This window comes from Homarus americanus, unplaced genomic scaffold, assembly GCF_018991925.1.
Source record: "Homarus americanus isolate GMGI-L3 unplaced genomic scaffold, GMGI_Hamer_2.0 scaffold22250, whole genome shotgun sequence".
In the NCBI taxonomy this organism is placed as follows: Eukaryota; Metazoa; Arthropoda; class Malacostraca; order Decapoda; family Nephropidae; genus Homarus; species Homarus americanus.
The window spans coordinates 11,066,309-11,087,001 of record NW_024741189.1 but is presented as its reverse complement, the minus strand read 5'-3'; the positions used below and the strand labels follow the sequence as shown (position 1 = coordinate 11,087,001).

The 20,693-nt window shown below is 36.9% G+C and overlaps 1 protein-coding gene across 1 annotated transcript in view; it reads left to right on the top strand.

Moving 5' to 3' along the window:
• LOC121875763 (neuroendocrine convertase 2-like) overlaps positions 1-19,946 on the top strand; it is a 67,839-nt gene extending 47,893 nt beyond the window's left edge. Inside the window, exons 7-14 of the mRNA XM_042380448.1 lie at positions 1,170-1,258; positions 1,530-1,705; positions 3,429-3,641; positions 4,568-4,668; positions 6,146-6,379; positions 9,347-9,511; positions 14,889-15,006; positions 16,046-19,946. Coding sequence (XP_042236382.1) covers positions 1,170-1,258; positions 1,530-1,705; positions 3,429-3,641; positions 4,568-4,668; positions 6,146-6,379; positions 9,347-9,511; positions 14,889-15,006; positions 16,046-16,207 — 1,258 coding nt within the window. The 3' untranslated portion in view covers positions 16,208-19,946. The remainder of the gene's footprint in view (positions 1-1,169; positions 1,259-1,529; positions 1,706-3,428; positions 3,642-4,567; positions 4,669-6,145; positions 6,380-9,346; positions 9,512-14,888; positions 15,007-16,045) is intronic.
• Positions 19,947-20,693: the final 747 nt, after the last annotated feature.

The following is a 20,693-nucleotide window of genomic DNA, read 5'->3' as shown; positions in this document are numbered from 1 at the left end:
TTGGGCAGTCGGTCACGTCTCTGTTATGCACTGTTGGTAAGTACTGGATATGCATTGGCTCCTGAATGTACATGAACATGCTCCAGTGTTGGTCAAGTATGGTCTTGAGAGAGCTCACACTCGGTGCCATCACAAAACTCTCTGGCAAGTTGTTCTCACAGTTTTCTGGACTTGTGGCTTCTTCAACCTTGAACTGTGACCCCTTGTGGGGCGAGCATCCACCAGCTCCAGGTATGGACACTCGACTGAGTAGTGCCCTCCGAGATGTTTCTAAACTTCAATTAGGTCACCCCTTGCCCGTCTGTAGCATAAGCTAGGTAGTTGCAGGCATTCTAATTTCTTTGGGTAACTGAGTTGGCATAGTGCAGGCACCAGTCTGGTGGCCCTCCTTTGGACATTTTCAATCGACTGACGTGTCCAGCATATCTCGGGACCAGACGGGGTGACAATACTCCAAACAGGGATGCACCTCACTCTTGAAGATCATTACGAGGTACAGACCGTATGGATCTATGAATGACCTTATAAGACCTTAGTCTCCTGGTTCACCTTCTCACAATGGCTTGAGAACTTCAGTTCATTGTCAACATCCACACTCAGGTCCTTTTCACATTCAGTCTCTATTAATGCAGTTTCTTTGTCCCATTTGGACATGTGATATGCCTCCTTACTGTTGGTATGCCTCAAGTGCATCCTCTTACACTTGGTAACACTGAATCTTAGAAGCCATTTCTTTGACCACTCTTGAAGCTGACAGAGATCTTTCTGTAGCTCTTCACAGTCTGTTAATGGTCCGGTTAGTCCAAGATGAAAAATTGGAGCCTTACAGTCTGTCTTCCTTTACGACAACATATTAATTTTTAAGTTGTCCTGCATGATATGCTTAACCGCAAATAGTTTGCTTTGTATGAATTAGTGTAGATTTTTGCAAAGTTCAAATCAATTGAAATACCATACAGAATTATATATATACTGTATATAGTATCACTGAAAATTCCAGCTAACCTAACATGGTTAATGGTTAGATTAACTTAGCTAACAGTCAGAGTGATTAGAAATTCCTGAAAATGTTTGGGACTACTTTATGTGAAATCCATATTTATGGAGATTCCCTGTAACATATATGCCTGAAATTTAAATTTTAACATAAAATTGGTCATGACCACCAGCCATGGGACGCGGTGTGCTGGGGAAGTCTCAGCCGCACGGGACAACGGTGTGTGTGGGGTTGGCGTTGCCTATAACTCCTTGGTTGCAGGTTAGTCTTCAGCGAAGTCTAATTTGATGTCATTCTTTGTTGATGATGGCTGTTATTTTGAATACAAACTTGATTCTCTTCATAATTTAATAGGAATGTAGAGTACCATAATATGTTTACATCAACCTTGCTTCCACCGGTCAGATATATACACTATTTGCTATCCTCCTCAAGGCTCTTCTCTTTCCTAGCAGTATAATTAAGTAAATGCAATGATTGTAGACTCATATGTGAAGGTTAGACATCTAATGATCCTCATCCATTTCCCCAGGTATCCGAATGCTTGATCAGCCCTACATGACAGATCTAATTGAAGCCAACAGTATGGGGCGGGAACCCAACCTGATTCACATCTACTCAGCTTCATGGGGACCCACTGATGACGGCAAGACGGTAGATGGGCCCAGGAACGCCACTATGAAGGCCATTGTCAGAGGCGTCAATGAGGTGTGTGGGTTTAAGCTGGATCAGGTCTTTGTAGATTAGATTAGGTGAAAAATTTTCAGGTTTAGTTACGTAAGGTTAGGTTTTGTCTGTTCAGATTATATAGGAATTTTGTAATTGTTAAAATGCATTTATTCATGCACATGCAAAGTCAGTCATGCATACCGTGTATACAAATCCTTGTAGATACATAGACGTACGGATATATACAAAGGTGTAACCCCCCCAGAAAAGTATTGTTACTTGTTCCATCTTTACAATTTAGAACACTGGACAAAATGCTTTGATAGTACAGTATTCTCCAGTGCATCCACATATGTTGGTATGTATGCGTGTTCAATATACACAACATGTGTATTTATAAAATATCTGCAGGAATAAATACCTGTATTTAATTAGTTTTTTTTCATTCTGGCAGATATCTGCAATGAAAATAATACCAGATATGTAATTTAATCCACGTAGTAGATAATACCTATGACTGGCTGTACCAACCATTCTGAAACTAGTGGACTAATACCAGTATACTGCTCACAAAACCATAAACTACATCAGCCCCATAGATAATGATACTTTTGGGGGGGAACTGCACTAGTACAGTACAGTACAGGGGATATACAATCATATACAGCACCAGTAAGCTTAGATTCAAATTGTATATTCATTCTTCATAATACAGTACAAGTACAGTATACACAGATATGTGCATGAGGTGATTATCAATCTTCAGTGCTTTTATATCTCCTGTGAAGAAAAATGGTGAACTCAACACTTTCCTAAATAAGTAAATTAATATACAGCTACAGTAATTAGTCATAAATACACAGATTGCCATCCTCACATACAGTATTTATTCTACCTTCCCTTCCCAGAGTTTTTTCTGCTGCATCAGCATCATTGTTAAACTCACTTAAATGTTTGAAGAGTTTATTTACTGTAACTGACCTGAATAGTTAAACGGAAAGTGGTAATGTTTGTGTCCTGGGCTTGATTTCTGGTCTGGGTCAGATGTGAGAAGGGTTTGACCCTACAAAACACAGGTTTTCTTTAGGTACTCCAGTTTTCTCATATACAAACACTGGACACTTGAAGGACAATCAGGAACAAAGGTGATATTAAATAAACTACAGGCTTCCTTTTCCCATCAAAGTGGCAAATTGAAAATAAAATAAAAACCAAAGAACCAACCAACTTGAACTCACCATAAACCATTTCAGGCCCTAAATTCCTTTGTCAGTAAATTTTAGCTAATTTGTTATAGATATGTTTATGTAAGAATTTTTTTTAGGGAAGTATAAGTTGTGACTCCTACTTTTCAGTTTTATTCTATTGGTCCGTAGCTGTGACAGAAAAAATACTTACTTCTCTAAAGGCAAGCAAAGTATTTCCCCACTTGAAAAGTTTTGGTCTTTCCATCAAAGTACTGTACAGTATATAATAAAAAAATCTATATATAATCAACACATCATACAGTTCATGTAATCATACAGTAATGCTGTGGTTGTCATTACCATCAATATTTAGCATCATATTCTGGTTATAACAATTGTGACTGCCATTAAAGTTACCACAAATATTAGTTCCTGTTATCTTATTCCTTTTCCAGACACTGTTGCCACTACCATCCACATCTTGCTTTTATGTTCATTTGCCTGAAATATCACATTCACCATGACTACCATAAGTTGCTCCAGTATTAATGCTTTTCATGACTGTGCCGGAACAGGGTCGCAATGGATTGGGCAACATCTATGTGTGGGCCAGCGGGGATGGCGGTGAGGATGACGATTGTAACTGTGACGGATATGCAGCCTCCATGTGGACCATCTCCATCAACTCGGCCATCAATGACGGCTCTAATGCTCACTATGACGAGTCCTGCTCATCTACACTTGCCTCCACCTTCAGTAACGGAGCCAAAGACCCAAGCACTGGTGTGGTGAGTCAACCAGCAGTTGTTAGCATTAGATTGAACAGATGAAAATGAATGTAGTTGGTGAATTACAGCATCACAATACTGTACTGGCCCTAATTTAAAGGAAGTTTTTCACATGGAACTGTATAACAGAATCATGAATTACAGTACAGGCAATACTGTACTGTACACTATATAACCTATTCAGACTACAAATAAAAGAAAAAAAAGTCAATCGGGCTGTCATCAGTCATTTTTTCATGTACTAAAGTAGAATGGCTCATCAAGGACCTCCACCTCATAAAACTGCCTGTCACACTGCCTCAGATTTTCCACTGGTTCACCTTACTTACATAATCCTGTAATCCCAAATTGTAATTTTTCACAATTTTGGGTCTTCCACTCTAAACTCCCACTAACTTTTCCCAGGTATATTTTAGTTATTCACAACTTATTATAAGTGCGTGCGTGCATGCATGTGTGTGTGTTTGCATGTGTGCATTGTGTGTGTGTGAGTGTGTGTTCTCTCTCAGGGTTTATGCACTGTACATATACTGTATGTAAAATACATATAAGGAATGAGATAACTCATGTAATTATTTTTGAAGTGATCTTTATCCTTCATCCTCACTGTAATTGGAACACTAATTAATGATATGATTGTTCTTTATGATTTTATACCCTACATATTAAACACAATTACAAATGACCTGAATTTGTAGTTTAATAATTTATAATTTGGGCATTGTTCTATATCTATTTGTAATTTGTCAAATTTTCAACAGAAATAGAGTAAGTGTAAGTGGAGGACTTTATATTTTGGTTTTTCATGGTTTCACTTTATTTCACAACAGTAGTATGTATCATTAGAGGGTTTCATGATGCTTTATATTTGGTCTGGTGTGACTTAGAATAGTAGTAATCAGAAACATATAATACTCTCTCCCTAGGCTACTACAGATCTGTATGGCAAGTGCACCAAGACTCACTCTGGCACCTCTGCTGCTGCACCAGAAGCTGCAGGAGTCTTTGCTCTTGCCCTGGAGGCTAAGTAAGTCTTTCTTAATTACAGTATTGGAAAACTAAAGATTCTTAGAAAATATATCGCCTTCTGTATTTTTACCTCTGCTAGGCAACTTTTCACAACACAGGCTGCATTCACTGTTCTTAGATGATCCCGAGGCCCCAATTACTGTATTGAGCTCAGAGGGTGATATTATAACTCAATTGGATAAATAAATCATCCCCACTTAGGCATTTCCTTATCACAGCTAATGGCCCAAATGGGGAAGATCAGTCGCAAGAGTTATCCTTGAAAGATAAAGAGGCCAAGAAGCCATATATTATCTGTCCGAGTTATCACACCTTGGACTAAAATATATGGCTCTGTCAACCGAAGGACTAATACACAATCTTTTGTTTGCTAGCCAAATATCATCAATATTAGATATCCACAGATTAATTTTTATACACTATCAGGGACTTTAGACAGGAAGTACCACAGTGCTTGATTTTTCATTAATGTAAGACTGTTAATAGCTTAAATAATGTATATCATTAAGTAAAGTATGTTGACATTGGTTTTTTTGGTCTGAGACAGCATTAGCAGACCTCACCCATAATGATAGTCAACCATAACCAGAATCTGTGCTGCTAGTTTGGTCCATTGAAGAACTAGACTTAAGAAGGTCATCATGTTAAATATCTCAATCCTTTTCATAAGGGATTTGGTATGTTTACATTTGACTTTCACAATAGTATTTTGCATGAACCCTTTAGGTTGTCTGGTGCTAGCTCAGGTGTTATGTTTCATAAATGTTTTACACTAAGGTGTTTAGTTATACCCCATATTTATCCCCCATAAAATTTCATTATTTTGCTAGTTTACCTTTGGGGATATAGGATCCACTTGTATATTTGAAAATGGACTCAGTGGGTATAATCAGTACATGAACTATAAAACTTACATCTCAATATGTACTGCATTTAACATTACATGGATGCTTGTACTGTATGTTGAACTTATTAACAATGTAATCAAAATTAGATCTTATAATAATGTACAACAATATACAAATCAGGAGAAGTATTTTGAGACATATCTGAAAACTATATGGTTTTTTAATATTTATTTTCACCTTGAAGGAATATATATATATATATATATATATATATATATATATATATATATATATATATATATATATATATATATATATATATATATATATATATATATATATATATATTCCTTCAAGATGAAATAAATATTAGAAAACCATATAGTTTTCAGATGTCATATATATATATATATATATAAATAATATATATATATATATATATATATATATATATATATATATATATATATATATATATATATATATATATATATATATATATATATATATATATATATATATATATATATATATATATATATATGTAAGTAAATTACTGTAGTTGCGCATGATCCAGGTATATGCTGATATATATATATATATTCTCTTTTCTTTTCTTCCCTAAAGCCCCAGCTTAACCTGGCGAGACATACAACACCTGACAGTCCTCACTAGTAAGCGTAACTCACTGTACGATGCCAAGCGTAGGTTCTCGTGGCATATGAATGGAGTTGGGTTGGAGTATAATCATCTGTTTGGGTTTGGAGTATTGGATGCAGGTGCCATGGTCGCTCTGGCCCGAGACTGGGTAACTGTCCCTCCTCGCTACCACTGCCAGGCCGGTGTCTATCACACATCCAAGTGAGTTTTTTTTCTTTATCTTGTGTTATATTTTTCTTTCAAGATGAGAATTCCACACACAAAAACACACCATTCTTTTTACTAATACTGTGTGAACATTGGAAATGATTACTGTCATGTGACAGCATATTTTTTTATTTCTTTCCGCACTTGTTAGTCTTCAACACTTGTAAAACATTAATCTTTTGTTTCATTATTTAATATTTTTTTTATTATTTACACATGTTAAAAAGTTTAGTCATTAGCTGTATTGTCCATATTATATTTTTAATTTTTTGCTTTAAGCTAATTCCCACTTAATGCAGGCCATTTGGAATCAAGACCAAATACACTTACACATTCCCTTTCATTCAGTCATGATTTTCCCCTTCTACAAGATCCCAAGTGTAATTTGGCTGTTGCTTTATTTAAATTGAAAATTTGTGAAGGCTGATGCTATACACTTTCACAATCTGAAGCTCAGTACAGGAGACCCCTAAATATCCCAGTTTTATATTTCACAGTTTTGACTACATGTCGGTACCTGTAACTTTTCTGTACTGTACACCATTTTAGATATTGCAGGGGATAATTTTGAACCATTCACCATGTTATTAATCTCATTCCAGAACATCTTGTAGGTTCTTATGTGCACGAGAGGCAATGGTGACACCACACAGTGCTCAGTTGCTTGCTATCCTTTACTGTGAAAGGAACTTGCTGAACTTGTGTTGTATACCTTCATTGTAACTCCAATATGAGTAAATGTAAGATAGTAGATAAAAGTGATACTGGTACAAAAAAGCAACGAAATGTAATGAGATTGAATGAGAATATTGAGCTGTTGCACCAGTCAGCTCATGGAGTAACTATGGCCTCTGTGGGACACCATTATGGGATAAACACATTACTGTGCAGTACATCCATAATAGTGAGATAAATATCTACAAGTGTTGCTGCAAGTTCTATGCAGAGTCCTTAAGTGACACTGCAGTCTTATGATCCTATTATTGTAAAGAATGAAAAGGCCCTCTCTGTTTGGATTGAGGACAATACACAAAAATGTGCCACTGAATGGACTAGTACTAAGAGAAAAAGTTATGACTAGCGACATATGTCAAGGCAGTAAAAGCTTAACACCATCACTGTTTTACAGTAATTTTCCATGCCTGTGTGGGTTAGCCATGATTACCTGAAGGCAGTTGTTGGGTAAAACTAAAACAAGATGACCCCTCCACCCCTCATCTGCTTACCACTGTAAACCCAGGGCACTAGTCCAGAAAAGGTAGCAGAAACCTAGGGATGGGCATAACTTTGGTGACCCAGTTGCCATCAGGTTTGTTGAAACAAAGTTTTATGGCTGGTGCCCTTCCTATTGCCAACCCATAGAGTGGGAACAGCTGGCTAGGCAGGGCTGCAACTCACTGAGGTAATCTGGGATTATCTGCCTACCCTGCCTGGTTTGAGAATAATAAGAATAGATACAGCCTCCATAATAAAAAGTTATCAGGCAGTCTATTGTGCCACAGAAAATTACCCATCACAGTTGAATAAACCTATCAAGAAGAAAGGATATAAACAAGAACAAGGCTTCAACACCCATGAAACAGGACTAATGGTTATGTAATAGAAAAGGAAAAACAGAATCAGAGAGACAACTTTATTCCTGATGTTTCATCATGAAAGTCCTTTGTGACAAAATGTCAGGAAGAAAGTTGTCTCTGACCTTGTGTTTTCTTTGCTACAACCAAACCATTTGACCAAGTGAATCCTTCTCTTAATTTGGGTTTATTTGGAAAATAATTCCTTCCAAGTAAGAAAATATTGCTCTAGGAGTCAAGGTGACTAAAACCCTTTCTGCTATGTGGCAGTGCTACATGAACCTGTATCATAGAGTCATTGTTTTTCTACCGAGTCCTCGATCCCCATTCACTGCCACGAAGCCAGTGCATTTTTATCGAGCCCTCAACACTCGTGCATTCTAGGTTCTAATGACTTGGGATAATGCACCTGGCCACTTCAAAAGCCTTCAGTTTGTTCACTCAACCAACCTTGGAGGTTATGTTTTTACCACACCTCTCCTCCAGCCAATGGGCCAAGGTCTCATATGATGTTCAAGTCAATCTACAGTACACCATCTGCACATGCAAGTTGATTCTTGACCTGATGGAAAGCAAACCTTCTTTGGCAGTCATTTATGGCTGGAGAGATTATGCAATTGTTGAATGTATTAATAATATTATTAGAAACTGTGTTAGAGGAAATTATAGAGTGAAACAATGATTGACTTTCAGGGATTCACTTTGATGGAAGGTGAAGTCAAACAATTTGTGAAAGAATTTAAGGATATGCAGGTGCATGAGATAGAATAACTTTTTCTATACTACCAAGAGAATTTAACAGGAAGATCTGGAACAGGTGATGGTGCCAAAAGCACAAACATCCAAAATACTGGCAGAGGGGCTGCATATGGACAAAGTATTTGACAATGTGACCCTTTCATGGAGTGAAGCATTAAATTTAAAAGGGTGTTGGAGTCCAGTATGGTGCCCTATAAAAAGATCTACAGGGACGCACTAAATAAAGCAAAGCAAGCAGCCATTTTAAGCTTTATAAAAGGCTTGACAGTAGCACCACCACTGCTATCAGGCTTAATCAAATGATGATCCACAAGATACAGAGTCCAGAAACCTAGCTCCATTGTTCAGATAAAGTTTTAAGCATTGCAATTTTAGCTTTCATGAACTTCTCTGAAACTAAACTCCATGATATATAAAGGTCTCCTATATAACACAACCTTCTTCCCCAAGATGCCATTATTACATCTCTCTATCATTCTCTCCTGGATAACCTCGTCTCACTTTGGTTTCCACCTCCACAGAATGACCTCCCTCACTGTTACATCACTTCCTCATGTATTAGTAACTTTTATATAAATTCTGTCACTCAAAGAAAATTACAGTACTTAACAGTATTTTATCCTAACAGAATGATATCGGTCAACAAATCAGTGGTGTTGGAGATAGAGACAGATGCATGTACTGGTACAGACACTGAAGTCAATTACCTTGAGCATGTCCAGGCAGTCATCACCCTTAATGCAACCAGGCGTGGAGATGTTGAGCTCTTCCTCATGTCTCCAATGGGAACAAAGTGAGTCTTTAATGGTATTCAGTTTCATTTTAATCATATTATTTCACCAAGTAAATATACTGCACCCTCCCTAGATTGGACCTGTCCTCAACTAGGAAGATTCCCAGTCTCAAAAATCTGTCTATATATATATATATATATATATATATATATATATATATATATATATATATATATATATATATATATATATATATATATATATATATATATATATATATATACATATATATATATATATATATACATATATATATATATATATATATATATATATATATATATATATATATACATATATATATATATATATATATATATATATATATATATATACATATATATATATATATATATATATATATATATATATATATATATATATATATATATATATATATATATATATATATATATATATATATATATATATATATATATATATGCAAGTAAATCACTGTGCGTGATCTAGGTATATGCTGATAACCACAAGGAAAGAAGAAAACACAGTTCCCAAGCGCGTGTAATTCACATCTTCAGGGTGAGTACAGACTAGAGAGAGTAATAAATCAAGGTGTATATATACAGAGGAGGGTGAGACCAGGTCCACAATGGTCAGGTATTAGGTAATGACCCTACTAATCTTTAAATAGCACACAACGGTTGGTGGTCAGGTCAGATGATCAAGTGACCCGGCCTTCTCACCTGATCACAAATCTTCTTAATTACAAAATTGTCCAGCTTGTACATGCCGTTACTCAAATTCATGTTGAATGCTTCGGTATGTTTAATAAGACTAGATTCTATGATGTTCCTACTATCAATTGAATTACATGGTAATATTGAGGAGGCATTATCCCAGTCAATGCAATGCTTGTTATCCCTCAAATGAACAAACAGAGCATTGGATTCCTGGCCTGTCCTAACACTGTATTTGTGTTGTTTAATTCTAGTTGCAAGATCTTTACCTGTCTGGCCTAAGTAAAACATATTACATTCCTTGCAAGGAACTTTATAAATGCAACCAATTGTGTTGTTGGGGGAGTTCTTGATTAACATTTGTTTAACAGTGCATGAGTTTTTAAATGCCACATTGACGTTCCAGGTTTTTAGCTGTGCAGGAATGTGTGAGAAATTTTTGTGAAATGGTAATATTAAGATATTCTTATGGTCATGGGTGGAGTGATGTAGGTGGAGTGATGTCACTCCCATACAGCCTCTGGGGAGTCTCGTGCTGCTTCACCTCGGAGACATGGATGCTCACTTCACAGTCACAAAAACAGAGCAAAGGCAATGAATTGTCATATCTCAAATAACAAAACATATGGGGAAAAAAAAGGGTTCGGTTTCCCAACGACTAGAAACCCCAATATCATACCCCCAAGAACATGAAATTGGCTCACTCAAACAAAAACCAACCCAACTAATATTATAAATAGTTCTCAACTACCATAATTTATGACCTAACACATTAAAAACATTAATAATATACTATCAAGATGAAAATATGCAGCTAAAACCATTAAGGAAAAGCTTGGATGCTGGCTGTATCAGTACTGTGGGAACCAAATTTTACCAGGGGTGCTGAATATTAATTCTGGTCTACTAGATAGTCTATGGTGCAATGCATAGCACCTTATACCAAAAATATTGGGGTGCTGCGGCAACCACAGCACCCCTCCCTGCATCCATGGGCTGCGTGGCCTTTAGCCTCGGCATAACAAAGCAGCCCAGCTGGGATGATGCCTCAACTGACCCACACTCTGTTCCTTCCTCCCACTCTCACATGCAAAAATTTTTTTATTTCCTTAATGTATTTGACCTTGTGATAGTTACATCTTTTACTATTTTTGCAAATTATGTATGCAACTGAATAAAAAAAGTGAAGAAAGTTAAGTTTAATTACCTAAAATTACAAGTTGAAAAATAACCACAATACAGTATACCTCCCCAGCCCAGCCTGCTAACTCTCGGTGGAGTTTGAAGAAAAGTTTATTCCCTTTTATGTTTTTTTGACCTGAGGCTTGAAGATGGTAGCTATGCAGATACTGACCAGGACAAAGCTGAGGCATTGAACAGCTTCTTCTCCTCGGTGTTCACAAGAGAGGATGCGAACAATCATCCTGTGTTTGAGGACAGACGGTATGACACAGAACTGACCCACATTGTGTTCACAGAAGAGGTTATAAGAACTAAACTATCAAAGCCAAAGGTTCATAAGAGTCCCGTTCCAGACATGGTGCATCCCACAGTGCTAAGGGAGCTGTGCAACGAGCTAGCTGAGCCCCTGAAGATCCTGTTCAGTAAATGCCTGGATGAGCAAAAGGTCCCCAGTGATTGGAAAATGGTTTATGTGAGTCCTATCTTCAAGAAGGGCAATCATCACTCCACGAATAACTATAGACTGGTGAACCTAACCAGCATAGTATGTAAAGTACTTGAGAGCATTATAAGAGATGCCATGATGGAACATCTACTACAAAACAACCTTATAAATGATTGCTAACACGGTTTTATGCCGGGGCACTCCAGCTTAACTCAAGGTACTGGATATTTGGACCCAAATTCTGGAACAGGGTGGTAATATCGACAATATTTACCTAGATTTAGCAAGGCTTTCAAGAGTATACCCCATGAAAGACTGAAAATTAAACTGGAAGGGTAAGGGATTCGAGGAAATATCCTAGTGTGGATTGGAGACTTTCTCCATGACCGCAAGCAGTGAGTGGTAATTAATGGCACGAAATCATCATGTGTACCCGTCACAAGAGGGGTACCACAGGGCAGTGTATTGGGCTTGCTGTTGTTTGTTTGCTTTATAAATGACATGCCTGAAGCTGTACATTCCTCCATACAAATGTCTGCGGATGACACCAAGTTATTTCGGGAAATTAAGAACCAAGCAGACTGTGAAGAGCTGCAAAAGGATCTCTGTGAGCATCAAGTATGGTCGAAGAAATGGCTGCTAAGATTCAATGTCATGAAGTGTAAGAGGCTGCACCTGGGACATACCAATGGTAAGGAGGCATATCATATGTCCCAACAGGACAAAGAAACTGCATTAAATGAGACTGAATGTGAGAAGGACCTAGGTGTGTACGTTGACAATGAGCTGAAGTTCTCGGGCCATTGCAAGAATAAGGTAAACCAGACAACTAAATTATTAGGTCTTATAAGAAGGTCGGTCAGATTTCTAGACAGTCCGTCCCTCGTAACGATCTTCAAGAGTGATGTGCTTCCCCGTCTGGAGTACTGTCACCCTGTCTGGTCCCCAAGATATGCTAGGGACTGTCAGTTGATTGAAAATGTCCAAAGGAGGGCCACCAGACTGGTTCCTGCACTGCAGCACCTCAACTACCCGGAGAGATTAGAGCGCCTGAAATTGCCTAGCTAATGCTACAGACGGGCAAGGGGGGATCTAATTGAGTTGTACAAGCATCTCAAAGGGCACTGCTCAGTCAAGTGTCCTTACCTGGAGCTGGCAGATGCTCGCCCCACAAGGGGTCACAGGTCAAGGTTGAAGAAGCCACAAGCCCAGAAAACTGTGAGGGCAAACTTTTTTGGAGTGAGAGTTGTGAACTCGTGGAACAATCTGCCAGTGTCGATAATTTTCTTTTTACACATTTTGTATACAGGCAGTCCCTGACGTACGGCAGGGATATGTTCCTGGACCCTGATAAGTCGAGTTGTTCGTAAATCAGAACGGTTTTAATTCCATTGGTTAGGTTAGGTTCGGTTAAAGCCCATACACAACAACACAAAAATAGTATCCAATACATAACAAATAATGTAAATACAATACTGTAAATAAAGTGATGTTAAACAATATAGAATAATGAAAATGTAAAAAAATTGAATTTTAATTACAAATTTTGCAATGAATGTTTTGGGATTCCACTCGTAAGTGCGGATGATCGTAAGTCGGACGGTCGTGACTCGGGGACTGCCTGCATAAGATTGTGCATGCATGTAACTGAATAAAAAAATATGAAGAAAATTTTGAATATTTACCTGAAATTATGAGTGGAAAAATAACCATAACATAGCTCACACCTCAGCCAGGTAGTGAAAGAGCTAAGGGAATGTAGCTGTCCCAGCCGACTCCTGGGGATGCGCGATTTAAATTTTTGCCTGGACAAAAATTTGTAAAAATGGGGGAAGCTTTCATTAAATGAAAAAGAGGTGTTAATTTAGGAAATTCCTTTAAGCTAATTTTCATATTTTGAACGTTCGCATAGCGAGGGACACCTGTATTGTTTGCCCTAGACATGTACAGGTACTATATGCACTGTACACTACAATGAATTTATGTAAGTTAAACACACTACAGTCAGTCCTCTACTTACGAAAGACTTATGTTCCTGGACCATGTTCATAAGCCCATTTGTTTGTAGGCCCAGTTTACTCTTGTAAACCCCAGACATATTTTTCTGTATTGCAAAATATGAATTATTAAAGAATACAGTATACATTATTGTAGTAATACATAAAGACTTTTAACGATACATACAGTACTGTGTTAGCTGGGATGGGTAATGCTTGCAGGAATGATGGAGTTAGTTGAAGGATGGAGTGGGCAGTGGTGATGGAGGAGGATCATCTGGGTTTGATGCTGATGATGGCACTGGATGATCTGGCTCTGTTGGTCTTTCTACTTTTTGAAGAATTCGTCAAGAGAAATCTGAATTGTGGCCGTCTTCTTTTCTTCAAATACTGTATTACCTTGTAGCAGGCAAGGGCATCCTGCACAGCTGCTACCATTTTTGTGAACCTTGGAGCCTGACTGCTCTCATTTAAGGCTAAAGTAGTAGCCAGATCCTTGCAGGAGAACCTCAGTGACCGCTGCTTCTTCAGGCTCATCCTACACTGTGGGATTCAAGCTCCATCAAGTCCCCATCGGTTAGTTCCTGCAAGTGGCACTCCAACTGTTCTCGGGCATCCTTTTTCTCGGCTTCCAACTCCAGCTGCCTACCTGTCTGTACCAACTTGTCAGCCACATTCTCCACAGTTTCTTCAAAACCCTTGAAGTTGTTGGTGAAATTTGAGCAGCATGGTTTCCATATGCCATTCATGGTGGTGGATTTGACTCCTCACTAGGAAGCATCAATGTTCTTGATGGCTTAGTAAATGTTGTATTCCTTTCTAAACTGTTTGAGTATTACACTATTATCACCTTCAGTACCCTTACTGCCTGTAATAGACCTGAAAAGTGGTAAGGACTCCCTGGTTCATTGGCTGCTTGAGGGAGGTGGTGTTTGGTGGCACCTTGATGTGATCAAAATTTAAGACAGCATAACCCAACTTTTGTGCATGTAAATATACAAGGAACTGATTTTCTCTATGACCAGCACTTTGATTTCATATTTGGTTCTTTCAGATCAATGATCCTAAGTAAGCGCCCAAATGATGATGATGGCCGAGATGGTTTCACAAAATGGCCATTCATGACAACTCATACCTGGGCTGAAAACCCCAGGGGTACTTGGAGGTTGGAAGTAAGTAGTTGAGGGGGAATAAATATCAATTTGGTACCTTCAAATTCATGCAAGATCTTATTGAATTGAAATTTTAGTAGTTTTACTTTGAGTAAGAGCACTGAAGCATGTGGAAAATTGTATTCTGTATGGAATACAAGTTGGGTATCCCTTAAAAAAAATTCCCAAATCTGAAATGCTCTGAAATCCGAAAGTCTATTTCACTATACTTATGATAGATAATTATATTGTACACTGAATATGACATATATCATAATTTTTACAAGGGTAAGTATGTATGTGTAATGAATAAAGGTAAGACACAGGCTGCTTAGTGCCTCAGAGTCAGGCATTATAGCAATGCCAAATTATTAAATTATATTTCATAAAACTACCTGTACAATATTATGTATACATATGCTGTAAATTAAATATAAATGAATTTTGTACATGGACTTGGGCCCCATCCCTGCTGGGTGAGCTACCCTATTATACAGGTTCTGTACACAAGATACAGGTATTCCAAAATCCGAAAATATCCCAAATTTGAGACCCTTAAGGCCCCAAGCATTTCAGATAAAGGATACTCAACCTTCAGTTGCAGAAATAAGGGAAAAATATTCAGGGTTCAGAAACAATGAGTGTATAAATGGAAAGTGGTGCTAGGGTGTACAGGTGTCAAAGCCTGATATGAAAATGCCTGAGGGTTTGAGATGCATCTAGGAGATTAGAAGTACTGTATAATGGCTAGATAGCACAACCATCAACCAAAGAGGTTATTTAATAATACAATTGCATACAAAATTATAGACATCTTTCACAAGTTTTAATAATTAAGTAAAATCTTAAGAAGACAAATTAATTGCTAAGTAATATACTGTAATAAGTACCTGTCATACCTTATCATTTAAAGCAGATGTTAAATTTTTTAAGCCAATATAGACAGCATTGGCAGAACATGCACATACCGCTAACAATTTAGTCACCTTGAATTCCAGAAACACTAAATTGTCTGTTCACTGTGTTCAATCATAATGACTGACCTTTTCTGTATATGCAGGCTCGCATCAACAGTGTGGGACCCGATGAAGGATGGATCAAGGAGTGGACACTCATGCTTCATGGAACTCGAGAGGCACCATACGACCATCTTCCAGTCAAGGACCCTCACTCAAAATTGGCTATAGTCAAGAAGGCTCATGAAGATAAGAAGAAGATGTAGGTAACAAAGGTTCACTTAAACTAAAAATGAGAACCAATTAACATGTTGAAAAAAAATTTGGTTATTAAAAAACACTGTAGTACAATATCTAGTTCTAACATGGATAGAAGTAATATATATAACTGCAAGTACAATTACATCTAAAACCTTGCAGTTAAAACAGCCCTGATGAATAATAAATGCAACCACAGTGATTTCCATGCGGTATGAAATGTGTTGGAGCAGATTTGAGTTTCCTAATGGGAAAGTAACAACTCCCCGCAACCCTAGTTGTGTCTGGCCCCACTGAATTAGATCCCAGCCCTACTCCAGTGGAGCCCCCACTAGCCTGGGAATTGTTATTTGTGCCATCTGTACCAACTATTTTTTTTCTTTTATTCTTTCAAAAGTCGTGTATCAGACACCCTAATCCTGTCAAACCCTAGGATCAGATTTCTGGATCCTATATATATATATATATATATCAACAAGTGTTAGGATATTGTACTATCATAGAAACAGAGGTTGAAATTCTGTAATATTTTAAAAACCTATAATTACATACTCTCATATAGGACATTCCTTGTCAAATCATCACACCCATCCGTCATGACAGTCTCCGTTTTTCTTGAAATTTGGTAGTTTTCTTGCCTACCAAGAGAGTTCACCTTCCTACTTATAAGCTTCATAGAAGCTAAAATTTGGGCTGTTGGGCCTGTTCATTAAAGTGAACAAATCTACCAAGTTTAAAGAAATTTTAAGATTTTTAATGTCAAATACTGCAGTTTAGTGTGGTAATCAGATAGGGAATGACCCATATAGTATAGAAAAGTTAATGGTTAGAATTATAAAATATAGGAATCTTCAACTGTTTTCCCAGTGTAGGAGTGTTTAACAGGCTCTCTTTCTGAAATCACTGTATATTTACTTTCAGAGTATAACCAGGTTCTGTAACTAGCATCAGTGTGTGTAAGATTTGTTTTTAGAGCATTTTTTAAGTTCAGACATATGCTTGTGATTTTCTCCCAGCAAATAAATTAACACTCAAGTTTTATACTCAAGTCCTTCTACCACTAAGTTGCATGAACATTCAGCACTTGCATATTATAAGAAATTTTTTATAACTCATGATTATAAAATTTCTTCAATGCAAATCACAAAGTAATGGTTAACTATGAAATAATTACCATCCACAAGCTTAATTATTGCAATACTTCAAAACAACCATTGTAATGAATATGAAACAATAACTTGGGTAGCTCTTCAGACGAAACGAATGAGGGTGACAAGAGTGTGTAGCTGTGACTGCGCTAATGTTGACATATTAGGCTAGTCTCTGTGGTCCCATGAAATTTTCTTGTCAATGTCTCCAATGGTGTTTATGTTATAATATATCTTGCTGCCATCCCGTAGTCCCTTGAACCTAGTAATATCTATTCATGTGACCTCATTTACCTTTGTGAGCCATAGATGACCTACTGACACCTTTCATATTAATATTCTCAGTAAGAATTATGTTAAAAAAGATTAAATTCTCTATGTCTCAAACTGGTTGATTGCCTCACACGTACTCTTTTTCTCCTGTAGTCTACTGCATCCTCCTGTATAATCAAGGCCCACATCTATCCCTCTCAGTCTGGTGGTGAAATAGTTAGTACAGTATAAAAAATAAAAAACATGCAAGACCTATACAGTATATATTTGGAGGAACAACCTCTTTGTTATGTGCATGAACAATTTTACTCCTAACACTCTTCTCAGGCTCTTAGTATTGTTCAACCAGATAAATTGATCCAATTATTTTGCAGGTGCAGTATATACACAGAAATTATGTTCAAAGATGGAAGATAGGTTACTATATATATTTCCTTAAGACCACATATACTGTACTGTATTATGGTTCATGCACATTGTCCTCCTTGTAATTCAATCTTGGCATAATTCTATTGATTTTCTTAAATTATCTTATACAGGAAAATTATTTCTCTATTCTCCATGAAATTTTAATTTTCTTTCTTCATTTAATCAGCAGCATCTGTGTTCATGCCAAGTAACTATAATAATAGATGAATAAGAGAAGACTAAGAATACAACTCTAAATACCCTGTACATACACATGAAGGAAAGCAGAAAAGGTTAATAGTTTAGAAAAGAAAAGTTAATCCTGGCTATAATGTTTCAAAATATAAGTGAATCACCATGGCAATGCAAGAAATAATTAACTACAATTATTTCATTTTGAAAGATGGCCTATAATAAAAAAGCAGTACAGGTATGTACTTGCATATAAGTTTTAGGAATACAAGTCCACATGCAACACCAGTTGAGAGGAAAATTTAGAAATTGGCTAAGGCAGTCTGTAAAGAAAATAAAATATATAAGAGCTGAACTTGATAAGTTGTTTAAATCCATTACTGAAGAAGGAACAATATTTGAGAGTCTGTGAAGAGTGGATGTATCACTCTGAGGAACCTCACTCGTTGGCCCTAGTAAAGCCCATTCAGTGCTACCTCTAGTCACCCTCTTATATCAGTATTTTCACAATACTTGTCCGATATTATCCTTCATTTCTACATTCACAAGAAAAGGGAATTTTTGAAATAAGAATATATCTAGGGCTTTTTACATATATTTTTTCAGATCTAATGCCAATCAGGGAGGCTTCTCAGAGTTCTAAGAAAGGATGCACACTCCTTCATGCATAACAGTGGGCTGTGTTTGGCTAGAGCATCTCAGACTGGACCTCAGCACCTCCTTGTAGTATAGGGGTAGTTACAAGATGTTTTAGGACCTTTATTGTCATCTGAATCAGAAGTGAATTCAATCAGACCTGATGATCATTACTGCTGATAAAATAATAATAATACCATACTGAATGCTACAAGAATGGTAACTGCATACAAATGTAAGTCCGAGTATAACCAATCTCCAAAAATGACACAAGGACAAGAAGTGTGCTTTTGCCATCAGCAGGGATGAGGTACCAGGCAGTAGTTACAAATGAGTGTGTACTGCAATCTGTTGTAGGACACAGACACTTCAGATGTACAAAGCCAGAAGCACAACCCTAAGTATTATTACTGAGTATGACCTGACATCATCACATAGCATCTCTTAACTTCAGTCCTACCCAAATACAGCCCTCTTTTATAATGAAAATGTTAAGTTGTAAGCATGCCATGAATTACATTATAATTGATACAAGCTTCATCATGTGGTCTCTGTACCTAGTGTATCCTTAAATAAGTTTGCTATATCATATGAAGTACTTGCACGAGATTATAGTTTGTTTTGCAGAACTAATAGAAATATTTGAAGCTACCCATTGATGTTAATGATATATGTCTACCTATAAATCTTTGCATAATTTTCAGTGGCTGTGATATACAATCTAACTCTTCTGAGCAAGATTCAATACAGCCATTTTCCTTGTTTGCAAATAAGAAACAATATTCTAAATACGAATTAAAAATCCTATATACCTGTATTAGTAAAAACGAAAATTAAGATTCAGTCCAAACGATTAGCTGTTAATCCTCTACATTTATCTCCCAATGTGTAATGTACGTACTGCAATTACTTTTTTATTTCCAAACCAGCCAGAGACTGAGTGATAAAGAAAGTAATAGTACACAAAGTTTATTTTGACCATGGTATAGCTAAAGAATAGGAACAGCTGAGCTTGTATCTATGTCAAGAGATGTATTTTCAATGTATCAACATGGAAAAGGAAGAAACAATGAAATTATTTGGCCTTCCATTGCTCTTTCATTATGACCCAACTCTTGAAGGAAAATAAAGGAAATACAGTATGTATGGTACAGTAAAATCCCATTCTAATAAAGGAGGTGTGGACCAAATTCATTGTTATTTTTTTTTTAATAGGGAAATGACAATCCTATTTTAGGAAATTTCAGAGGCATAAATACTGTACAAAAATAAAGGAAAATGTACAGTTTACTGTAAAAGTTTCTTTCAATGCACCTTTAACAACTCTCAAAGATCCGGACCCGGTAAATCCAGATTTTGGAAGATTCAGACCAAAAATTTGGATTTTCTGGGCTAAGAAGCCTCCCTAGGATGCATTCCCAAAACAGAGCAAAGTACATATTAGGCTCGTGGGTGCTGATTAACCAGTCAGTTGTGCTGGACACAGCTGCCCAAGGAAGTAGAAACATAACCAGTTGTCAATTGTTGTTTGTGGGAATATATACAGCACTGTACCAGGAAATGTGAGGAATAAATACAAATAATATCAACAAAAAATACTATACAGTACAGTTTTGCCAAATCAGTAAATAAAACCCAAATGAAAATTTAACACAGTCGCCATTGTATACACTCCCTGTTTCACTATAGTAACGAAGACCAGCTGTGACGCTAATACCCTAGCAACACTCCCAGCCCTCCTTACACCAGTGGTCCCCAACCTTTTGTAGGCTCTGGGCCACATTTATCCTTGTAAATATAGTGGAGGGCACCAAAACTTTGGATCTACATTCAAGGA